Source organism: Chiroxiphia lanceolata, chromosome Z (genome assembly GCF_009829145.1).
Source record: "Chiroxiphia lanceolata isolate bChiLan1 chromosome Z, bChiLan1.pri, whole genome shotgun sequence".
Lineage (NCBI taxonomy): Eukaryota > Metazoa > Chordata > Aves > Passeriformes > Pipridae > Chiroxiphia > Chiroxiphia lanceolata.
In genome coordinates, this window is record NC_045671.1 from 72,672,843 (window position 1) to 72,693,631 (window position 20,789).

The following is a 20,789-nucleotide window of genomic DNA, read 5'->3' on the forward strand; positions in this document are numbered from 1 at the left end:
AATAGTGACAGAACAGGAGGAGACAGACTCAGACTACGCCAGGGGAGGTTTAGATTGAGTATTAGGAAGAATTTCTTCACAGAAAGGGTGATTAGACACTGGAATGAGTTCCCTGAGGAGCTGGTGGAGTCACCACTCCTGGAGGCATTCAAGGAAAGACTGGACGCGGCAACTCAGCGCCGCCGTGTAGTTGCCGTGCTTGCTGCTCGATCGCACGTTGGGCTCCGTGACCTCGGAGGCACCTTTTCCCACCCCCCGGCCCGGCGGTGTCCGGCGGGAGGCCGGCGAAGGGCTCGGCCCCGGTCCCGCCTCAGGGGCGGCTCCGCGGGGCGGGCGGGGCCGCGCGCCCACAGCACCGCGGGGAGGCGCCGGAGCTGCCGCGCCCGGCCCGGCCCGGCCCGGCCCTGCGCGGGCACCATGCGGGGAGCGGCATGAGCTCCGAGCCGCAGCCGCCGCCAGCCCCGGCCCGGCAGGCGGAGGAGGACGAGGAGGAGCCGCCGCTGCCGCCGCCGCCATCGTCGTCGTCGTCGTCGTGGGAGGGCGGCGGCGGCGGCGGCGCCAGGTGGGGCGGCTGCATCATGCTGGTGAAGAGGATCGGCCTGAAGGCGGGCGGTGGCGGCGCGGTGAGTGCGGGGTGGGGCCGGGGGCTCCTTGGGGATGGCGGCGGCGGCTTCGTGCGGGCCCTGCCGGCCCTGCGGCGGCGGTGCGGGCCGGGCCGGGCCGTGCGGGCAGCGGGGATCGGCGCCCGCCCCGCCCCTGAGGGGCCGGCTGTCCCCCTGGTTATGCCCTGGTTATCCCCTGGTTACTCCCTGGTTACCCGCAGCTGACCCCCTGGTTACCCCCCGGCTGAGCCCCGGGGCGCCCTCCCGGGAGGGCTCCGTGCCAGCCGGGGCGCGGCCCTGCCCTGCCCGTCCCCCCGCCCCGGTGCGTTCGTTACGAGTTTTGTCCTCCAGCAGCCGCACCTGCGAGCAGGTGGCCGTAAATAAGTTTTTTTTCTTCCAAAATAAGCGATCCCAGGGTGGTAGGAAGGTAAAGCTTAAGTTTTCCTTTGGAGTTGTAGGACGTGCCCCTTTGTGAACTGAAGTACTGCAGCTTTCGTGACTTACTGCGCTTTCAGTTTCGTCTCTCCGCACTAAGCACTAAAGTGCTTTTGTGCAACTGAGGGAAGCTGGAGATGAGCGATCTGTGCACTCGCCTGAAAGTGTCTGTGAGGAAAGTTGCGTTTGTAAGCGTGGCAACGGTGCTTGATTTCTTCCCAGCAGAAACGTCTTTCTGGTGGCTTAAGCCTGTCCCTCCATCCGTGTGTGCTCGCATGGTGCCCTGGAACCAGACCAGAGATGACACTTCCTGCAGTGAGTGGGGACGGGCGGCTTGTTTCAGGCAGGATGGACCTGGCTGGGGTGATACAACCCATCCTGTTTTGTTGGCAGTGAGGCCAGAATTTAAGATGGGGCAGAAGAACCCAGCGGAAGACACAAAGTAACAAAACAGATGATCCTGTCATTGACGGTTTTTGAAGGCAGTGCCTTGCCGTGCTGCATCTCTTTCGGCAAGTTGAATGAAATCACACGATGTTTTTTAGCAGCCTGACTTGCTATCTAGTAATAACTTTTTGTAGAGTGTATATTCATGTTTATGTGTTCCTGAATGATTTAATATTCGTTTACTCACAAAATAAGGCACGCTGAAAGCACTGTATATGCCAAAAGCTATAAAACAATGTAAAGTTTGTGTCAGGGAGCCAGTGTCTGCTCTGTGTGTCGCCTGCCCTCCGAGAGAGGATGGTGTGCTGTTTTATGTGAATGTGAGCAAGTATGTTTAGCTGAGCATTAACAGTGTAGCATTAACATGATCATGGCTAGAGCTCAAGAATGTAAACAAAAAAATCTCTCTTTGTACATTAAGAAGATGTTAAGGTACTTTTAATACTTGAATAAACCAGAGGGGATGTTAAAAAAAAAAAGTTATTCAATGGAATTCGTTAGTCAAGTAATTAATTTTTCTGTAAGTTAATTCCAAAATGACTGTTTCACGCTTCTTGTTACCCATCATTTCTATGTTTGAGTCTTTCAGTTATTTTTTAGAAGTGGTTGTGTCTTTCAAAACTCAGATTTGACTCCTTCAAGAGGTGCAGCTGATGTCTGCTGTGTGGTATATTGGCTGTTCCAGGTTTGTGTACAGCAGCTCCCATTAAGGACTCTAGTGTATATAAGATGGAGTAACCAAATCTGAAGTCAGACTAGGAAAATTACTCTAGAAGAGTCTAGGAGAGTTAATGTTTTAATTAAGAAATGCAAGCTTTTTTGTCAGCTCAGATGATGTTGTGAAAGAAATAGAGGATGATCCCAGTATATAGAAGAAAACCAGTTACATTTATTTAAGCATGAACAGAGAATAGGAAATGGAAGGCAGAGGTAGGACAATTTTAAAAAGTATCAAAGGACTTTGATTTCTTTCTCTAACTTTGAGAAAGCTCAAATGGAAATTGAATCCATAACTGACAAAGGTGCTAACCTGTTCTTTTATTAATGGATGGAATGTTTATTACAGTTGGATTAAATGTTAAAAGAATGCTTTTAAGTACTTAAAATATATTCTTCTATCAGTTTGAAAACTTAGCTTCTAAATTATATAAATTTTTGCTATTATAAAATGATCACAGGTTTTGCTTCCTAGGTTTATTTTTTACCCCCCCTCCCTCCTAGTTGAGTGCTTAGAGGACTTTGTGTTCCTGTGGAGCATCTCCTACAAGAGAGAAAGGCTTGGGGCTCTAGCCTTATCTTTTGTACATTGGTGTAGCAGTGGTGCAATTATACTTACATCATCTTCGGGTCTGCATCTCAGTTCCTGACTGAACAGTCTGTTTCCTGCTCTGTTGCTGCGGTTCCTGCACCTCCCTGTGATTCTCATGTGGCTGTCACACTGCTAGAACTCTCTCTGCTTAGACTTCATTGAAAGAACTTATTCACACTAAAATATGAGGGGCCGGATCATGGCTTTAGATGTAGTTGCAGAGATCTGTTTGATACCAGTGGGAGTGCATCCCTGACATCTGAAAGGGGAAGCTTGCTGTTTGGTCTGCTGCTAAACAAGTAAATACAGAAGTGAAATTTCTGTGAGCTGCATCTTTGGTCTTTGAAGAATGTCTTAATTTTTTATTTTCGTTTTTACTCTTTTGTCACATCAGATCTGTAGGACAAAGAGGAGGAGTATGACCAAGTCTGTCAGGCTGTGCAAGGATTTTTCCTTTTACCCCTCCAGCCAGGGCACAACAAGCTTCTGGTTTTTGATTTATCTGTAACTAAGTTTACCCTGTTGAATGCATTGGCTTCACTGAATCAAAGAACTATAATATAAATTCTGAACAAATGACTTTTTTTGAATTGAGTTACTAGTATGTAAAACTAGTAAAAACGATAGAATGTTTAAGTAAATTCCAGTGGAATTAAATCAGTGAGGTTCAGAAATTGAAATAAATGATGCCATGGGACATTTTGTTACTGGTTATGCAATCCTGTTACATCCGAATTATGAGCACTGGTAGTATAAAACTTAGCGTGACATTGACAATATTCATTCCACACACTTCCTCTCTATGCACCCTATTGTTGGTAAAGTAATGCCACACTAAGGAAGCTTTGCAACAAAATACAGTGCCATACTCTCTGAATCAAGTGCTTCTATGGGAGAAGTCCCCAAATGGGTATCAGAGAAGTCACACCCCTGTACCTCTTTGAGAATTAATCACATGTTACTTTAATATTCTTGTGCCCTATAAAATGCCCCAGCTATTGTGAAGCCCAAGACCTTTATGTTTTTTAGAAACGTAATGAAAGCATTCTGAACTGTACATGTTGGAAGTATGTCAGCCTTATTTAAGCTGTTTTACTCAGCTATAAGTTACAGGTTCTCACCCTTACTGTTAGCGTTTTTCTTTTTGATATTTCATAAAAAATACAGTACAGTGAAACCGAGGCAGCATGATTTAATGTTAGGAGGCTTTTCTGAAGCAGCTCTGAGTTCAGTAAGCTGGTTTCTTAAATTTCTTGTTTGTAGGATTTAAATTGGACTGCTAGTAGTAAACACGTTCAGTTGTCAGTTTGGGTGTTGAGTCCCATACAAGTTATTTTTCATGTTAAGTCTGAATAATTAGAGATGAACAGTATTACCTTCTCAAGGTTGCCAGTGTAATTCCAAATCTTCCCATCACGTTAAATTGACGCTGAGTCTGTACTGTTGCAGGAGTGATTAGCTACTGTCTTTGAAAACAAACCACTCTGGCTTATATTTATACTGAGAGGACGGTTTTGCTGTTATGAGTCTACTGTTACTGATCCTCCAAGTTCTGTGAATGTGGAAGGTTTTGTGTTCAGAAGTACACTAGGCTAGAGCAACAGAAGCTTTGTATGACTATGACTTGTAATTTATTTAGTACTGGAGATCCAACCCTTCCCACTGCACAATGAGCTTGAGTAATTATCTGCCCCGTGGAGAAGCATGTGAATTAACTAAGCAGTGGGTGCTTTTTAGAGGAGTTCTCAGTGTCATATGTCTTTCTATATTTTAGGAAGAAAACTTCAGTAATAGATAAATCTGCTTGTTATTTGGTGTAGCGTAATATGCTGGTTACATGTTATTTCTGTAAGAAGTAGTTTAGTTAGGCAATTACTACTGTCTAAAGCTGAGCTTTCAGAATGTGGCAGGGTGTATGGCAGTTGTTTGGTTGGTTGGTCTTCCTCCCTCAGTGGCCTCAACCGTGAAGACAACCAGAAATGGAGTTCATGTTTTATGTGCCTTAGAAGATTCCTGCTTCATAAGCTTATCAAGTCTAAACTTAAACAGGAATGTATTCCCAGGAGAAAATATAAGATGTTTTAGACACCAAGTGTAAATTATGTAAAGTACCACTTATTTTCTTGTATCTTTGTATAAGAAGGCAGTGACAATTGTTTTGTCACACCCTTCATGACGCTCCCAGTTCAATGAATCCCAGTTGTATCTGCAGCTATTCTGACTGCAGCTTGGAGGAAGCTGCTTCAGCATTCCACTATACCTTTGACAGTGTACTTTTTATTTCTGTAGGCCTCCTGTGCTTCTGTAAAATAGACATTCAGTAATGTGTATTGCTTAAAACTTCTGAACAAAGCATGGGGTAAGAGGAGGATCTTTTTGTAGATCTGATAAAAACTGTTAGAACACAAGAAGCGGAAGGTTAGCAAGGCAGGCACATCATGTGTTTATGCAGTAACAGAGCAATAATCTTTTTCCTATCGAGATATATGTTTGAATACACTTTAGTAAACCACTGCTGAATGCTGAACTCGTGTCTTTCATTGACTTGTTTTCTCCAGGATCACATTCCTACATAGTAGTCATCCCATATGTGGAAATAAAAAATTGTTTTTTCATGCTTGGATTGGTTAAATTCAGCTACATTAATTTCAATCTGCCATCGACTTTTGTTGTTCTTCACCATTGCCTTATAACTTTTCCAATGTGAGTTGTGTTTTGTCATCAGTGAACTTTGTCACTTTGCTTTTACCCTTTTTTACAGCTCAGTTATGAATGTACTGAACTGCATAGCTGCTAGGACAGAGCACTGGGACTGGTCTGGTAACTTCTCTTTGTTTTTTGTTTATGTATTTTCTTTTTAATTCCTGTGAAGAGTTAGCTTGCTTTAAGAACCTTGAGTGAGCATCTTTGAGGATGTTTACTGAATTTCCAGAAAGCTTATTAATGTGATCTCCCTTATGTATACATGTTCGTTTGAGAACTCCAGGATCTTTTTAAGGCACAGCTTCTCTTTACAAAATCTGCACAGACTTTTCCTCTTTGAACGAATTGTGGCTCTGATACTCCAAACCTGTGTGATATGATTTAGGTTTTTCTTGAGAGAGCGCATTGCGATCTTACAATCCAGAGAGAGATCTGCTGAAGGTATTTCTTTTGCAAGTGAAATACAAGTTTGGACAATGTATAACCTGAACTAGTTGTGATTTATATTGCAGTTCACAAGGCATGTCTAAAACGCTGTACTGGTTTGGAAAGTGCTTTCATTTGTGCTCTGTGGTTTTTTTTTCTACTGAATTTTTGCCAATTTTGACAAATGGAGCATTTGTGGGAAACAGTTGGAATTAATGTTGATCCCAAGTACTTCTGTTTGAAAATTAAAAAGAATAAGACACTAGCAAGAGGTAAACATGCACTATCCCTAGAAAGCTACCTGGCTAATATGTGTGGACAAAAAGAGAATCTGTAATGTGGTGGGATGGATTGGAGCATACTATTTGTGCAAGAATAAGCTCAAATGATTAAATAGTCATGTAGAGAGGCCTACCAGGAACAATTTGCATTTGAAATGGTTGAATTTTGGGGGAAAACTAACAAAATATTGGAAAGTGAATGCACTTTATAATTTGGCATGATCTTCAAGATATGAATGATTCATACATGAAAGCATGTTTCTCAAGATGTTTTTCTGATTCTGTTAGTTCAGTTGTTTTCTTGAAAACATGAGAGTTGACATAGTAGACTGCAGTGCAGGTGGTAGTGTGAAAAATAAGCACTGGTACCAGTTAATTTTTGTGGGGGGGAAATGTTTCTGTAAGCACTTCTTAAGAAAGAGAAAGTAAGAGAATTTGTTATCCTAATGCATATGTTATAGAAGGACAGTAAGTGCTGTTTGCAAAGTGTGTCTGTACTGGAAGTAAATTAGCAGGTAGCAGGCTCTCCTGAGAGGCCCTATTTCCTGGTGGGAAAGAATTTCCAGAGCATGGTGTGAGGGGGGGAGAAAGGCAAGTTCCTGTGGTTTGTCAATTCAGAAGTTCAGCTTGAGTTTGGTTTTTATCTGCTTGAGAGCTAATAGGATTATTTGACTGTAAAGGTACTTTAGGGAGATCCCTTCCCCTTCAGGACAGGATCAGCTGTGAGGCCTGGGCAGGTTGCCTGGGGCTTTTCCAGGTGAATATTGAAACAAACCCTTCGAGGATGGAGAACTTGTGTCCAGCTTTGTGGGCAGCAGGCTCTGCTGCTTCGCCCTCGTGGAAGCAAAAAAGCATGCTGTATTTATCCAGTTGAATCTTTTGCTTAATTTGTGTGGCAAGACTACATGGCCTTCATCAAAATATGAAAAGTTTGAAAAGGTGCTCTGGAGGACTTCGGGATTTTAACAGTGAGAAGTGATTTTTTTCTGAAATAAGCACATTTCCTAAGAGACACAAACATTTAAGCACGTTTGAAATGGATGTTCTAGTTCTTTTGCAACCATTCTAAAAATTTTAATAATTAAATTACAGATTTAAATCAACAGATAAATAGTTACCTAAAAATTTGTGAATAAATGAATACTGTCAATTCTAGCTTTGCTCTGAAGATCTGGGACTGACTGTAAGATTGCATGTTGATCTTGAATATTTTAGGATGAATTGTACTAGCTGTTCTTCAGAATGTCTAAGATAAGGTATTCTTACTGTTACTATATTGTGTCCCCCCCCAACATTAGCAGTTGTTGCCAGCTGGATTTTTGATTCTGACATCCTCTCATTGATTTATTAAAGTTCAACAGCTGTTTGGCTTTGAAAAAAAAATAGTTGTATTGCCTCCCAGTAGTATCCATGTTACCTTCAAATTAACTTTTGGATTTGTTCTGACTCAATAACAGCAGAAATAAAAGTTAGTTGTTTTTAGAATTCGATAGTGAAAAGAGGCATAGAAGGAGCAAAAGTGTAAAACTGGAGAAACAGCAGGTGTTTTGTTAGAACTTCTAGGACTTCAGATTTTATAATGATGGTCTTAAACTTGTATCGTTAAGCATTTGAGATTTATAATTGCATAATCAGTAATGAGCAGAACATTACTTAAAGTTTGACAAACAGCTGCATTCGAAAGCAATTATAATGTTCATACATAGTTTCTCTGCCCACACACTGGTCTGTCATGTGGAGATGATCCATGTGCATTCCCAATACAGCCATTTGCACAAGGGTTTTTTAATTAATTTAGGTGTTTAAGATGCTGTAAAGAAAACTGCAAATCATCAACTGCAGTCTGTGTGGATCATAGATTGGTAGCTATTAGTATATTTGACATAGAATGCTTGTCTTAATTTTGATAGGTACATGTTCCTTTCAGGATTTAAATTCTACTTTTCCAGGTCACGTCTTGAATCCAAAAGGTGATTTCTGTTTTTTTTGTTTAGTAGTTCAGTGCAGCTGACTGTAAGCTGCATGGTGCTGCAGAAATGACTTGCAGACTGTTTTGATCTCCAGGAAAGATTCGTTGAGGCTCAGAGGAACAAAAATAGTTTTTAAAATGACTTCTGAGTTAAAAACATGCATGTCTTTCTCAGTATGTGTGTACGTCATCTTTCTGTTAAATCATGTAAATCTCAGATCAAATGTGCATGTAATAACATTATTAAAAAATCCACAAACAGACCAAAACTTTATTTTTAGTAGCATTAAAAATGTTTGCTGAATACAGAGCAGATGTCCAGCATCATGCTTAGTGATATAAGGGTGTGAGAGAAGTAGAGGCAGGAGAAAGTTCAGGGAGTCCCTTACTCACTCCATAATATAAAATTTGCTTTTTCCAGAGGAAACCACTGTGGAAGGGATGTTCAGACTTCAATGTAGTCAGTGTTAAGTGCTAGTCTGGCTGGTATACATATTGTCAAAAAAATACTCTTAAAATTGTTATCCTGTTACATTATGTAGAAGTACTTGCAGACTTCTTATATGAGGAAGAATTTTTTTACCTCCATAATCTTTGGAATCTTTGTTATTTAGAGATTTAAAATTGCATGGTAATCTATGGAGAAATGTTAATGATGCTTGAAAGTTATCAGACTCCCAGAGATAATCTTTTATGCATGATATTATATTTTTTTCCAGGAGAAAGAAAACTGTTTTTTTCAAGTCTTCACAGTTTGAAGCAAGCTGCAATGTAGAAAATAAATTGAATCTTATTAGGTGGGATACACTGCTGTTACAGGTTTTGATAAACTCTGATAGATCTAAAAATTATTAGAGATCTAGGCATTTAGACTGTTTAGGCTATAGGGATTTCTTTAACTTTTTTTTGCTATAATCTGTTAGCTTAAAGGAATCTTGTAATACAAGCATTTTCTAAACCTGTAATTTCTACCAATTTGGATAAACTTTACTGAGTAGGGGAGAAATTCCAAAGGTGTCTCTGCTCCTCCTTCACCATAGACTGTCTTAACTTTTTTTGAGGTTCAATGGAAGACCCTGAGTTTCATGCTCTCCCTACTCTCCACCTGCTGAAATGAGGGTCTGGTTGATACTTGTCACTGGATGATGTCTCTTCAACTTAATCCTGAATTATTATGTTGCACAACAAAAGACATGTTCTTTTATATTTTGAGTAAACCTCAGGTATCTCTGGGAGTACTAGCTGAGAATCCTGTACTACTCCTTTCTAAGAATTGCCAAATCCTCTTGGAGTGTAATGGCTTTGGAATAGCTGGAAGCACTGGAAAAAAAATAATCTTTTGTGGCACAGGTGTTAGGGGAAAGAGAAAGAGTAATTTCAGAACACAAAACAGCTACTCTGTCAATGGGAAGATATAAAAGAAGCAATCATAGAATGCTTTGGGTTGGAAGGGACCATAAGGATCATTTAGTTCCAACCCCTCCACAATGGGCAGAGATTCCACCCACTAGATAGGTTGCTCAGGGCCTCATCCAGCCTGACCTTGAACACTCCTAAGTATGAGGCATCCACAACTTCTGTGGGCAGCCTGTTCAGTGCCTCGTTACTCTTTGAGTAAAGAATTTCTGCCTAACATCTAGTCTCAGTCTCTCCTCCTTTGCTTTAAAATTGTTTGCCCTTGCCCTATCACTTTTTGCCTATGTAAAAAGTCACTCTCCCTCTTTTTTATAAGACCCCTTCAGGTAGTGAAAGGCCACAATGAGGTCTCCCCAGAGCCTTCTCTTCTCTTCCTGGAGGCTGAACAACCCCAGTCCTTTCAGCCTGTTGTTGTAGGAGAGGTGCTTCTCATATTTGTGTCCCTCCTCTGGACCCACTTCAACAGGTTCCTGTGTGTTCTGTGCTGAGGACCCCAGACTTGGACACAGTGCTCCAAGTGGGGTCTCATAAGGGCAGAGTAGAGGGTCAGAAATCCCATCCTTGACCTGCTGGCCACTTCTCTTTTGATGCAGCCCAGGGTGCAGTTGATCTTCTGGGCTGTGAGTGCATATTGCCAGCTTATGTCCAGCTTCTCAGCCATGAGAACCCCCAAGTCTTTCCTTGCAGGGCTGCTCTCAGTGACTTCTCCAGAATGCGTTCCTATCTGGGGTTGCCCTGACCCAGGTGCACCACCTTACACCTGGACTTGATAAGCTTCATTAGGTTCTTGTAGGCCCACTTCTCAAGTTTGTCCAGGTCTCTCTGGATGGCATCCCTTCCTTCTGTTGTGTCAGCTGCACTGCTCTTGATCTCACAGGCTGTGTCACTGATGAAGATATTAAAGGGAACTGGTCCTGAGACGGAGCCTTGAGGGACACCAGTTGTTGCTGGCCTCCACGTGGACATAGAGCCATGGACCACAACTCTCTGGCTGCATCCAGCCAGCCAATTCCTTATCCATGGAATAGTTGATGCCTTAAATCCATGTGTCACCAGTTTGGAGATAAGGATGTCACATGGGACTGCATCAAAAGCCTTTACAGAAGTCTAGGTTAGATGATGTCTCTTGGTCTCCCCTTGTCAATCGTTGCTGTCACTCCATTGAAGGCCACTAGGTTGTTCAGCAGTTCTACTTGACTCTGCTTTGGAAAAAAAAAAAGAAAACAGCGATTCTGGTTAAATACGCTTTACCCAAGGGTTCTGCACATTTTGTCTGAATAAAAAGATTCCAGATGTTTTGTCTGGGATCCAGTCCTTGGCTCTTGAATGGCAGCATTTTCACAGAATCATGAGCACTTCAACAGTTTGCTAATTCTTTCTGGGATTGTTGACCTGTAGAATATGTCCTCAGTCTCTGGCGTAAGTAGCCCTTTATTTTCTCATACTTTGATGTTTTCAAATACAAAACCAGTTGATCTTCTGATTATGTATATAGTTTTGGTGAAACAGCACTGTGACCTTCATAAAGTGGATCTGTTTTGTTGTCACTTGTGGGGGTAGCAGGGAGAGGTATACCATTTGTCATGCTGCTGTGGAAGGGTTGTGAATAATGCTCAAGGGGAAGAAAGCCTAAAGGCATGCTGAAAGTGAGAGCAGTACAGGCAGTGTCAGGAATGCAGCAAATGATTCTCTTCAATCAGGAAGAACTCGAGGGAACAAACTTTTTCAAGTTCCCTGGGTATCTTTATTTGTTTTGTAATAGTTTTTCTCCTCCCTTTTTTTGGCTTATTGTTGTTTCCAAGGGCTTGGTTTGTAGGTCATCGTGAAAACTGGTTATGCTCAAAACGTGTTTGTAAGAGATGTTTGCAGGTGTAATGAACTGGATGTCTACAACCACTGCATGTGTTTTTCTCTCTTAGCACCAAGGTGTTGGCCGGCCAAGTGTATACCATGCAGTGGTGGTCATATTTCTGGAATTCTTTGCCTGGGGACTCTTGACAACTCCAATGCTAACAGTAAGTATCATTCATCAACTGTTATCTTGGCAGTAATGACAAATGTTAGTTTCCTAATTCCTAGGGGTTTGGGTTTTAATTTGTTTTGCCTATCTCATTACCTGAATTCCAGAAGTCTTAGCATTCAACACTGTGCAGTAGTTAATATACTACAGCTGAGATCTGGACTGCTGAAAGACTGAAAGGTAGTAGAAAATAAATCAGCAATATGCTGTACTGCTCTTTTACTTGCCTTTTAGAGTAACATCAGTTTAGTTCATTGATGGAAGTATCTCTGGAAATTCTGCTTTTTTAAGACTTCATAGTTCAATTCATCTTCCAGTTCTGACAATTGATTAAACTGTGTTCACTGTTGTGGTCTGGCTGTGTTACCAGCAAGTAACTGAAAGTAAAATGTAAAGGCATTCATGGAAGTTAAGGATTTCATAAGTATTTACTCTGTTCTGGAATTACGTTGTTTGCCAGATAAACACATAATTTGTGTTTGGTGATAGGATATGAACCGTTTCATCTGAAGACATGGATCTCATTCATTGAAATTGGGCCTGCCAGAGAGAAGCCATCAAAAGTCTGTTAGTCCAGGTTTTCATCAGTTAATATCTGAGAGCACTTTGAACACATGACGAGCAAAGTTTTGTGGGATTGAAAGAGTTAATTATTTTTCTTCCCCAAACTTCAAATAAAATAATCTGCATAACTCTTGAAGTGTGTTTGTCTAACCTTCCTAGAGCCAATCACTGAACATAGCTTGATAATAAAAAAGTCCATATAAAACAGTTAACCCATTTCTGTAAAGCAGGTGTCTCATTAATGACCATCCTGTCATGATGTCCTGCCAGTGTCAAAAATATGGGCAAGCTTACTGGGTGGTCTTTTTTATTTTTTTCCTTTGCATTTTTTCTTAACCAAAGTGCTCGACTTCAACTTGCCCAAGCCTGACACTTCTTATTTTCTCCAGGTCATTGTCAACATTCAATCTTATTAAAATGTTACGTATTATGAAAATAAATTGCATGTATGCTACAATAGCTGAGATTATTTAAAGTTAATTTTTTAAATTGCTTTTTCACTTCTTTTGGCATCTGTCAGCAAAGCTGTACTGTTTTTTACATGACACTGTATTTGGAGAAGAAAAGATTTAAAGTGTTTGTAAAGCGCACAAAGGCTCTTTTGGTCACAGACTGCCCAAAGCTTACTGACATGTTCTGTCTTCAGTATGATTTTTTTTTTTTAATATGTATCGTTGGTAGAACTTGAGTAAAGCAGTTCCCTCTACCAGCTTGTCAACCTGCATTTCTCTAATCTATAAAGTTACAGAAATTAATCTCAAAAACTTGAACCAGTATCAGCAGTGGTTCCCTCCCAGGAAAAAACCCCGGAAAACACTTCACAGAAAGACAATTAGATTAGGAAACTCTGAGTTTCCTGCTCTCTTTTTTTTTTAGCTTAGAAGACATCTGCTTTTGGATCTCTAATTTGAACCCTAACTTTTTTCTTCCATTCATATAATCAGATCTGTGATCTTAACAGGTGAAAAATTGTTTTAAATATCTAACCAAATGATGACACCAGAAGGGAAAAGGGGTATAAATGAGAAGAATTATCTGACCAGTAGTTAATATAAGAACCACCACCTTTATTAAATGTATGATTTGAGAATCCCAGTCATCCTTGAAAAACGTTGCTGACACTTTTCAGTGACACTGCAGTATTCTGTTTCTTCAGGCTAATGGCTTTCTCAGTATGCATATAAATAATTTTTGTAGTTGGCGGCACTTACCTCTAAATAAAGAGCAAATGAATTTGAATTTTGTCTGCCTACTTGCTTTGATCACTTCAATAACTTTTTTTAATCGACCCTGTAGCACCTGTGAGGCCCCTTAACTCTCTTGCATATTTATGGTAAATCTGTTTAGCGTAGATTAACGTTCTTGCCCTTGAATTAAGACTGCTGGTAAAGCACCTTAAATGAATTTATAGCTGTATTTAAACACTCAGAACTCTTGCTAGTATTTATAAGTATCTACTTGTTCATCAGTTGTGAATATGTAACTCTTTTTTCTCATCAGTGTAAGTTAGACAAATCTCATTTTCACTCCTAAGTATTGACAATGTTTGAGTCAACCTTTTGAAGGAATTAGCTATATCAAAAATTTTGTAGTTTTTACTGCACAGAGATGCTTTTTGCTCACATTGATCCTCTTATTTTAATATTTTCTTACGAAGACAAATAGGAAGTATAAGATAATTTTTTCTGGGACTTTTTTTTTTTTTTAGTTTTTAGTTTGGGATAAGATAAAAGTTCACATAGAGCTATCCTGTTTTACAAATCAAATTTAATCTTGGAATCAACTTTATTCTGTCTCTCCTGATTCAAATAATGTTTTTTTTTTCCTGTCAGGTCCTACATGAAACATTTCCCCATCATACATTTTTAATGAATGGTCTTATTCAAGGTTTTAAGGTAAGATCTTTTTAAAACCTTTGACCTAAATATTGTGTGTGTTCTTGTATTTTACTTGTCTCACCTGAATTCTCCATAAGAACTTACAAAACAAAACAAACTTACAAAATGGCTTTCTCAGTATGCATATAAATAATTTTTGTAGTTGGAGGCACTTACCTTATAAGGATTTGGCAGAACAGGGATTTAGTGCAGTAGTCTGTACACTTATGTTAAGATTGAGAGTGACTATATTAGAATAACAGAGGTAAACTAAAGTTAACTGGAGTTGACTTCCAGTGTACAGAACCATGCATTTACTGAGGTTTGGACTTACAGCAGAGTTGGATTGATGAGTGAACAAAATACTAATTTGGAGGAAAATGTTCTTCTAAGCTAACAAATGTTAGCTAAAATGTTCTTCTGCAGTTAACAAACTTAAGAAATCCTTCACTTATTTTAATTCTGTGTAACACTGAACAGATTTGAGATGAAGGCCTAGACTCTATGAAATGCTGAAAAACCTAGTATTTGATCCTTCATCATTGATTCTGTACATCGAACTCTCACCTTTGCCAGTGGAATATCATAATGGTGTCCCATAATCTCAAGTTGCCAAGCTTGCTCAAGTGATCCTTGTAGTTCTTGCAGTGTACAGATGTACTGTACACGATGAATACTTGATATAAAGCCATAAATGTTATCTTAAATTTGTTTCAGAGGACAGTTAATGTTACCCAAAACTCTCTTAGAACAGTCCAAAAGACCCTTCAGTTAGAGAGGAACTTGGGTTTGAAATCTAGCACGAAGTCTCTTGATAGAAGCGTGGAACTAGACTGTATTTTGGAGATTTTAAAGAAGGTTTTTCGATCTGTGATACTCCTATATTGAATTAAATGCATCTAGAAAAAACGTATGCTGTTTCTTTTTTTTTTTTTTTTTTAAATTCACTGGGGTTTAATAGATCTGAAACATAAAACATCAGAATCATGGAAAAGTAGGTTGTAGAAAAAATTGTGTACATTTTCGATTATCAACAACTTTGTGTTTAATTTCAAATCAGTTTTAAATTTTAGTCCTTCCTTATATGGTGGTTAAAGTGGGCCTTGGAAATGTATATATAGACATATTAATTGTTTTTCTTCTGTCCCAGGGTTTTTTGTCCTTTCTCAGTGCTCCTCTAATAGGTGCTCTCTCGGATGCATGGGGAAGGAAATCTTTTCTTCTGCTTACAGTTTTCTTCACCTGTGTCCCAATTCCACTGATGCGAATAAGCCCATGGTAAGTGGTACAGACTTGTCAGTAGAGCAGATATTCAGTCAGAGGAGTAGTTTGGATAGATGGGAAAGGGGCAATAAGACAGGAAAGTAACTTTCTTTTCAAGACACGACTGCATTATTCTGGAACTTTTCTGTTTAAGAGATGTTAAAACTGAGTATCTTAGAAGTGGAAATAATGAAATGTGATTAAGTAACTGTATTCACACAAGTAAAACAGTACTTGAAAGGATTTGATAGTCCTGTCTAACTCAGTTTTAAGCTCAGCTGCCAGTTTTTTCCCCTTGATGACTGACAGTAATAAACATGTTTTCAAAGCTAAATGAACCTTAGCATTGATTTGCCACAGAAAAGTATAATTGCTGCAAATGAGATCTTCTATCTCTTTGGTTAGGACTTTGTTTCAAAGTCAATAACCCTCAGTTAAAACTTCAGTTTCATTTACATTAATTGTGAAACTTGTGAGATTACAAAAGAACTTCATGCACATGGAATGCATTCAGAGTTCAGCTTCCACAGCATTTTATGATAGTTTATTCCTTAACTGACTGAGAAAATTAGTTCTAAAATAGTTTGTTTTTCTGAACTTAAACTTGAGAGTGTAAAAATCCCTTTGTGTCCTACAGGGGCCACTTCTTTTAGGCTGATGTAAACGGGGGAACATAAAAAATTGAGATGCTGTTTTCCAATGTTTAAGTGAGATTGCACAAACATTCATCTCCACGAAAGCTCTATTTTAGTTCTCGAGGAACATTTCTCTTAAGCTTAAATACAAACTTGCTTATTAGTAAGATAAAAAGCAAGAAATCTTAGCTCAAACTTTCTGATTGTTGCTCTTAAATTTTTAGGTGGTACTTCGCAATGATTTCGGTATCTGGAATCTTTTCTGTTACCTTTTCTGTAATATTTGCCTACGTAGCTGATGTAACACAAGAACATGAAAGAACTACAGCCTATGGACTGGTAAGATATGAAAAAAGGGTCAGATTTTGACCTCCCTGTTGAATTGGTTTGATGCACAGATTGTTTTCTAGTTGTGATGGTTTGAGACCCCTCAAAAATCCAATTTCCAAGTTCAAGCCCCCCTCCCACAATTTGCTTCAGTGTGAGAGGTTTTTCAGACAAAACACAGCTACTCAGCATTGGGGGAAGGGGAAATACTTACAAGGTTTATTTACATACATTTATATAGGTAACAACTATCTCTTCTGCGATGCAATAATATATTTACATTAGATTAGATTTCTCTTTTTCTTCAACAAGAGTCCAGGAAGAAAAGAGAAAAGTCGTTTTCATAGAATCATAGAATCAGATGGGTTGGAAAGGACCTCTGAGATCATCAAGTCCAACCCTTGATCCACTACCACCACAGTTCCCAGACCATGGCACTAAGTGCCACGTCCAGCCTCATCTTAAAAACCTCCAGTGATGGAGAATCCACCCCTTCCCTTGGCAGCCCATTCCAATGGCTGATCACCCTCTCTGGAAAGAATTTCTTTCTAATATCCAACCTAAACCTCCCCTGACACAGCTCAGGGCCGTGCCTTCTTGTCCTACTGCTGATTGCTTGGGAGAAGAGACCAACCCCCACCTGGCTCCCCTCTCCTGTCAGGGAGTTGTAGAGAGTGAGGAGGTCTCCCCTGAGCCTCCTCAAGGCTAAACAACCCCAGCTCCCTCAGCCTCTCCTCAGAGGACTTGTGTTCAAGTCCCTTTCCCAGCCTCGTTGCCCTTCTCTGCACCTGCTCCAGCACCTCAACATCTTTCCTGAACTGAGGGACCCAGAACTGGACACAGTACTCCAGGTGAGGCCTCACCAGTGCTGAGTCCAGGGGCAGAATCACTTCCTTGGTCCTGCTGGCCACTTGCTTGTCACTTTTCAGGTCACAGTTCCTTTAAATTAATTTCTGTGGTATTAGTTAGTGTTTTTTATTTTTAAGGCAGCAGGTTTGAGTATTGCAGTCAGAATTTTTCTCTTCTTGCTTTGTGAAAATCCCAACCCCTCGAGCCCGAGCCTTCAGGGGACTGCCTTAGAGACTTTCACTCCTCCTCCTCTCCGGTGCTGCTGCATTTTGGAACTCCCTTCAAATGGAAGCCCATCTCTCTTTCCAAAAGAGGGTCTCTGAAAGAGGTTTTGGGGAGATTTAATTCAATCTTACCCCCAAAACCGTCTCTGCTAAGTTTTCTCTGCTCTGTTGCCAGCTCTCCCTCCCTGCAGGAACATCTCTGCGTCTCAGCCGGCTCTGTGCCGTCTCTGCCGCTTGTTATCTCTTGGCTCTCAGCCACAGCTCTCCACTCAGCGCTGCCTCTGCTGCCGCTTTTCCATCTTCTGCTGCCCACTCGCAGCAAGGAAATGTCCTCCAGTTCTTAGCTACAGTACTTGGCCCAGTTCAATACTGTTCCAAGCTCCTGCAGCCCCCAGCCAGGGGGGCTGGGGACTTTGGCCCCCAGCGGGGCTCACTGGCCTCTCTCTCCTCATGGCTCAGACCGTGGCTGCCTCCTTTTCAACTACCTCAACTTCCTTCTCTTCCACCTGTGCCATGTGTTGATTTTTACAGTAGCGAAATGTAGCTTTTGATTGGCCCTGGCACACCAGGAACACCACCCCCCGGGGTTAACCACTTTTCTAACTCCAGGGGAAAACACTTCTTATCCCAGGACACTGGTTAATGTGAAACAGTTGGTAAAGGAATGAACCATGCCTCAAGACACAGAGTTCAGGCAATGAACAGCGTGCTGGGCACTCATAGGAACACCATAACAATTTGACAGCTTCACCTGCAGAGAGGGCATGTGTAACAACACGTCTTAACTTCCACAAGCAAAACATGCAGTGCTGTTAAAGGCAGTGCAGGTTATTTAATACTTCATCCAGCAATACCTTTATCATATGGAAATTGCACTTTTAGTTCATATGACTTGTTTTTAATGTAGAATGTCTTTTTTCTATAGTCAAAACAGGTAGGAAGGATGAAAAGGCATAATGCAGCATTCGTAGTAACTTAGTCATGACCTTTCTTAATTAGCAAAAGATGAGGAAAATGGTTCAGTTAGTACAAACTAGTCCTTTCAGTAATATAATTCCTGCTTAGTTTGCTTTCCTAGTATTTATATTGATTTAAGGTTTGGAGATCTGTTGGTAGATGCACTTAGCCTTGGAACATTTTTTATCCCTTTATCTTCTGTGCATCTGTTTTCACTATGCAGATATTCATTGAATTCATTTTTGGCTGATTATATGCTACTTTGGGCTATTAAGGGTTCCCTTTATTTTTAGCCTTATGAATGTATGATTACTGAGATGGTCATTTAGCAGTTAAGAAAATAAAGGACTTAGTTCTCTTGGGCTTGTGTGTGTTGTTACAGCAGAGCACAAAACAGATTTAAAAGTTCTGAAATTCTGACATTATTTCTGCTATATATAAAGAGGGCCATAGGTATATTTGAAGCATTCAAGCAGTTTTTCTTGACAGAAACAACTTTATCTAAAATTCTATGAAGTGATAGACAAAAGTGCAGTTGTTTTAACGAGGTCTGTTTCTGTTTGTTGTACCTTTTCCTTATTTTTTTTCCCCCTAAATTGGTATAAACCTAAATTTCTAGCTTGTGTTCTTATTCTGTAAATAGTTATGGTTTAATTTTGGGGACTGTAAAAGAGCAACAAAAAACCAAACCAGCTGCTATTTAACCTTTTTCTGGTTATTTTTATAGTGCAGTTTAGTTACAACACTTGATTTTTCATCATATTTTGCTGTATGTGAATATAGTATGTGATCTGTTAGTAGCTGCATGTCACTACTGCACAGTATGATACAACACAGTCTTGTTGAAGTTGTTGTCAGAACTGTTGTCATAGCTAATGATTTCCTAGTTTGCTGTGCTATCCAGTGGTAACTACATATTTAAAATGCAAACTGTTAACAAAGGCATTATGTATTATGTTTCTCTGTGTATTACCTGGGAGTGCTGACAGCCAGGTTCACTTAGGCAGGCATTTAAATGTGCTGACAGCTTTTTCAGTCACATCGCTTCAAATTCATAAGTAGGAAACAAAAAATGATTTTAGTCTATTTGAAAGTAAGAGCCATTTTCTTTTGAGCCAAACCCTCTCTTTGACTGCAAATCCTGTCTGGTGTGGTGTGCTGTTGAGGAGGTTGGACCCATACTTACTGTCATAAGTGGTGGGTGTTATTTTTCTGGGGTTTTGTTTGTTTGGTGTTTTTTGTTTTGTTTTGTTTTTAAAACTTGGATTTTTACCAGTGTGGTTTTTTTTTTTTTTAAAACCTTGGCAAGGAGTGGTGGTGTCAATGAGCTTGTGAACTGCTCTTTTGCACAGGTATCTGCCACTTTTGCAGCAAGTTTGGTGACTAGTCCTGCCATTGGAGCATACCTGTCTGCCAGCTATGGAGACAGCCTTGTTGTACTAATGGCCACGTTGGTGGCAGCTGTGGACATCTGCTTCATCCTGCTAGCTGTACCAGAATCTCTGCCAGAAAAAATGAGACCTGCTTCATGGGGATCTTCTATATCGTGGGAGCAGGCAGATCCTTTTGCAGTAAGATGCGCTTCAATAAGTAATTATTGAATATTTGATGATTAATAAAGAGTACTTATTAATTGCATTTTGTAATGGTGAGAAATCTTTAATCTCGGTAGCTTGACTACTCAGTATACAATAATCTTGCTTCTCTGTTCTTGCCCAAAAAATCTAGATGCATTTAAAAACCAAAATCAAGCCAAACTTTGTGGATTAAATAATTTTTTATTTGAAAATAATGTTTCATGTGAAAGCCCAAGGGAGAGTGCTGTAGTTTTGTCACTTATGTACTCTGTTTTATTGTAAGAGAAATGCTTAATTCTTACACCACAAAAGTTGATATTTTAAGATTTTCCAGATTCACTTTATGTTTGTGCTTTTGTCAGTATCTCTCCTGATTTCCAGTTTTGGTTAAATGTGATTTCTTTCTAATACAGAATGGATCTACAAAGCCTGATTTTTCTACAGGCTTATACAGAAAAGGCTAAAACTTGTTGTCCAATCTTTGTAGTAACTTGTTCATTTATTCAACTTGTGTTTGTGTTACACCTTGATTTCTTAAAAGAGGAAAGAGTGATTGTTCTTCATGAGATGCATCCTGCTGGGAGCTGGTTGTGAATATTGAGAGATGAATGGCATGCTTGAAAGACTGCAGTTACAGAATTTCTTCTCCACAATGTGTTTGTTCCTCAAATTAATTATTATCATGGGTAAACAAGTAAAAGAACTGTACAAGGAAAAAATGCTCTAATAGTTTTTGAAAAGAAACAGTTGTAAAGAGGCTATATTATTTGCTAACATCTTTCAAAACAGATTATTATGGAGATCGATTAGAAGATGTACATTTCCCTAAATAGTATATGATGCTGTTTTCAGGGAATAATTGTAAATTTGGCACTGAACAATAGCTTCAAAAATCTAGTGGAAGCTTT

The 20,789-nt window shown here is 40.0% G+C and overlaps 1 protein-coding gene across 2 annotated transcripts in view; it reads left to right on the forward strand.

The window, feature by feature from the left end:
* Positions 1-389: 389 nt before the first annotated feature.
* Positions 390-20,789, forward strand: part of LOC116780881 (hippocampus abundant transcript-like protein 1) — a 28,352-nt gene continuing 7,952 nt past the window's right edge. The window contains exons 1-6 of one of the 2 annotated variants that reach the window (XM_032676247.1): positions 390-623; positions 11,508-11,603; positions 14,005-14,067; positions 15,200-15,327; positions 16,172-16,286; positions 19,657-19,875. In XM_032676247.1, coding sequence (XP_032532138.1) covers positions 432-623; positions 11,508-11,603; positions 14,005-14,067; positions 15,200-15,327; positions 16,172-16,286; positions 19,657-19,875 — 813 coding nt within the window. In that variant the 5' untranslated portion in view covers positions 390-431. The remainder of the gene's footprint in view (positions 624-11,507; positions 11,604-14,004; positions 14,068-15,199; positions 15,328-16,171; positions 16,287-19,656; positions 19,876-20,789) is intronic. The other variant, XM_032676248.1, reaches the window with a different exon arrangement.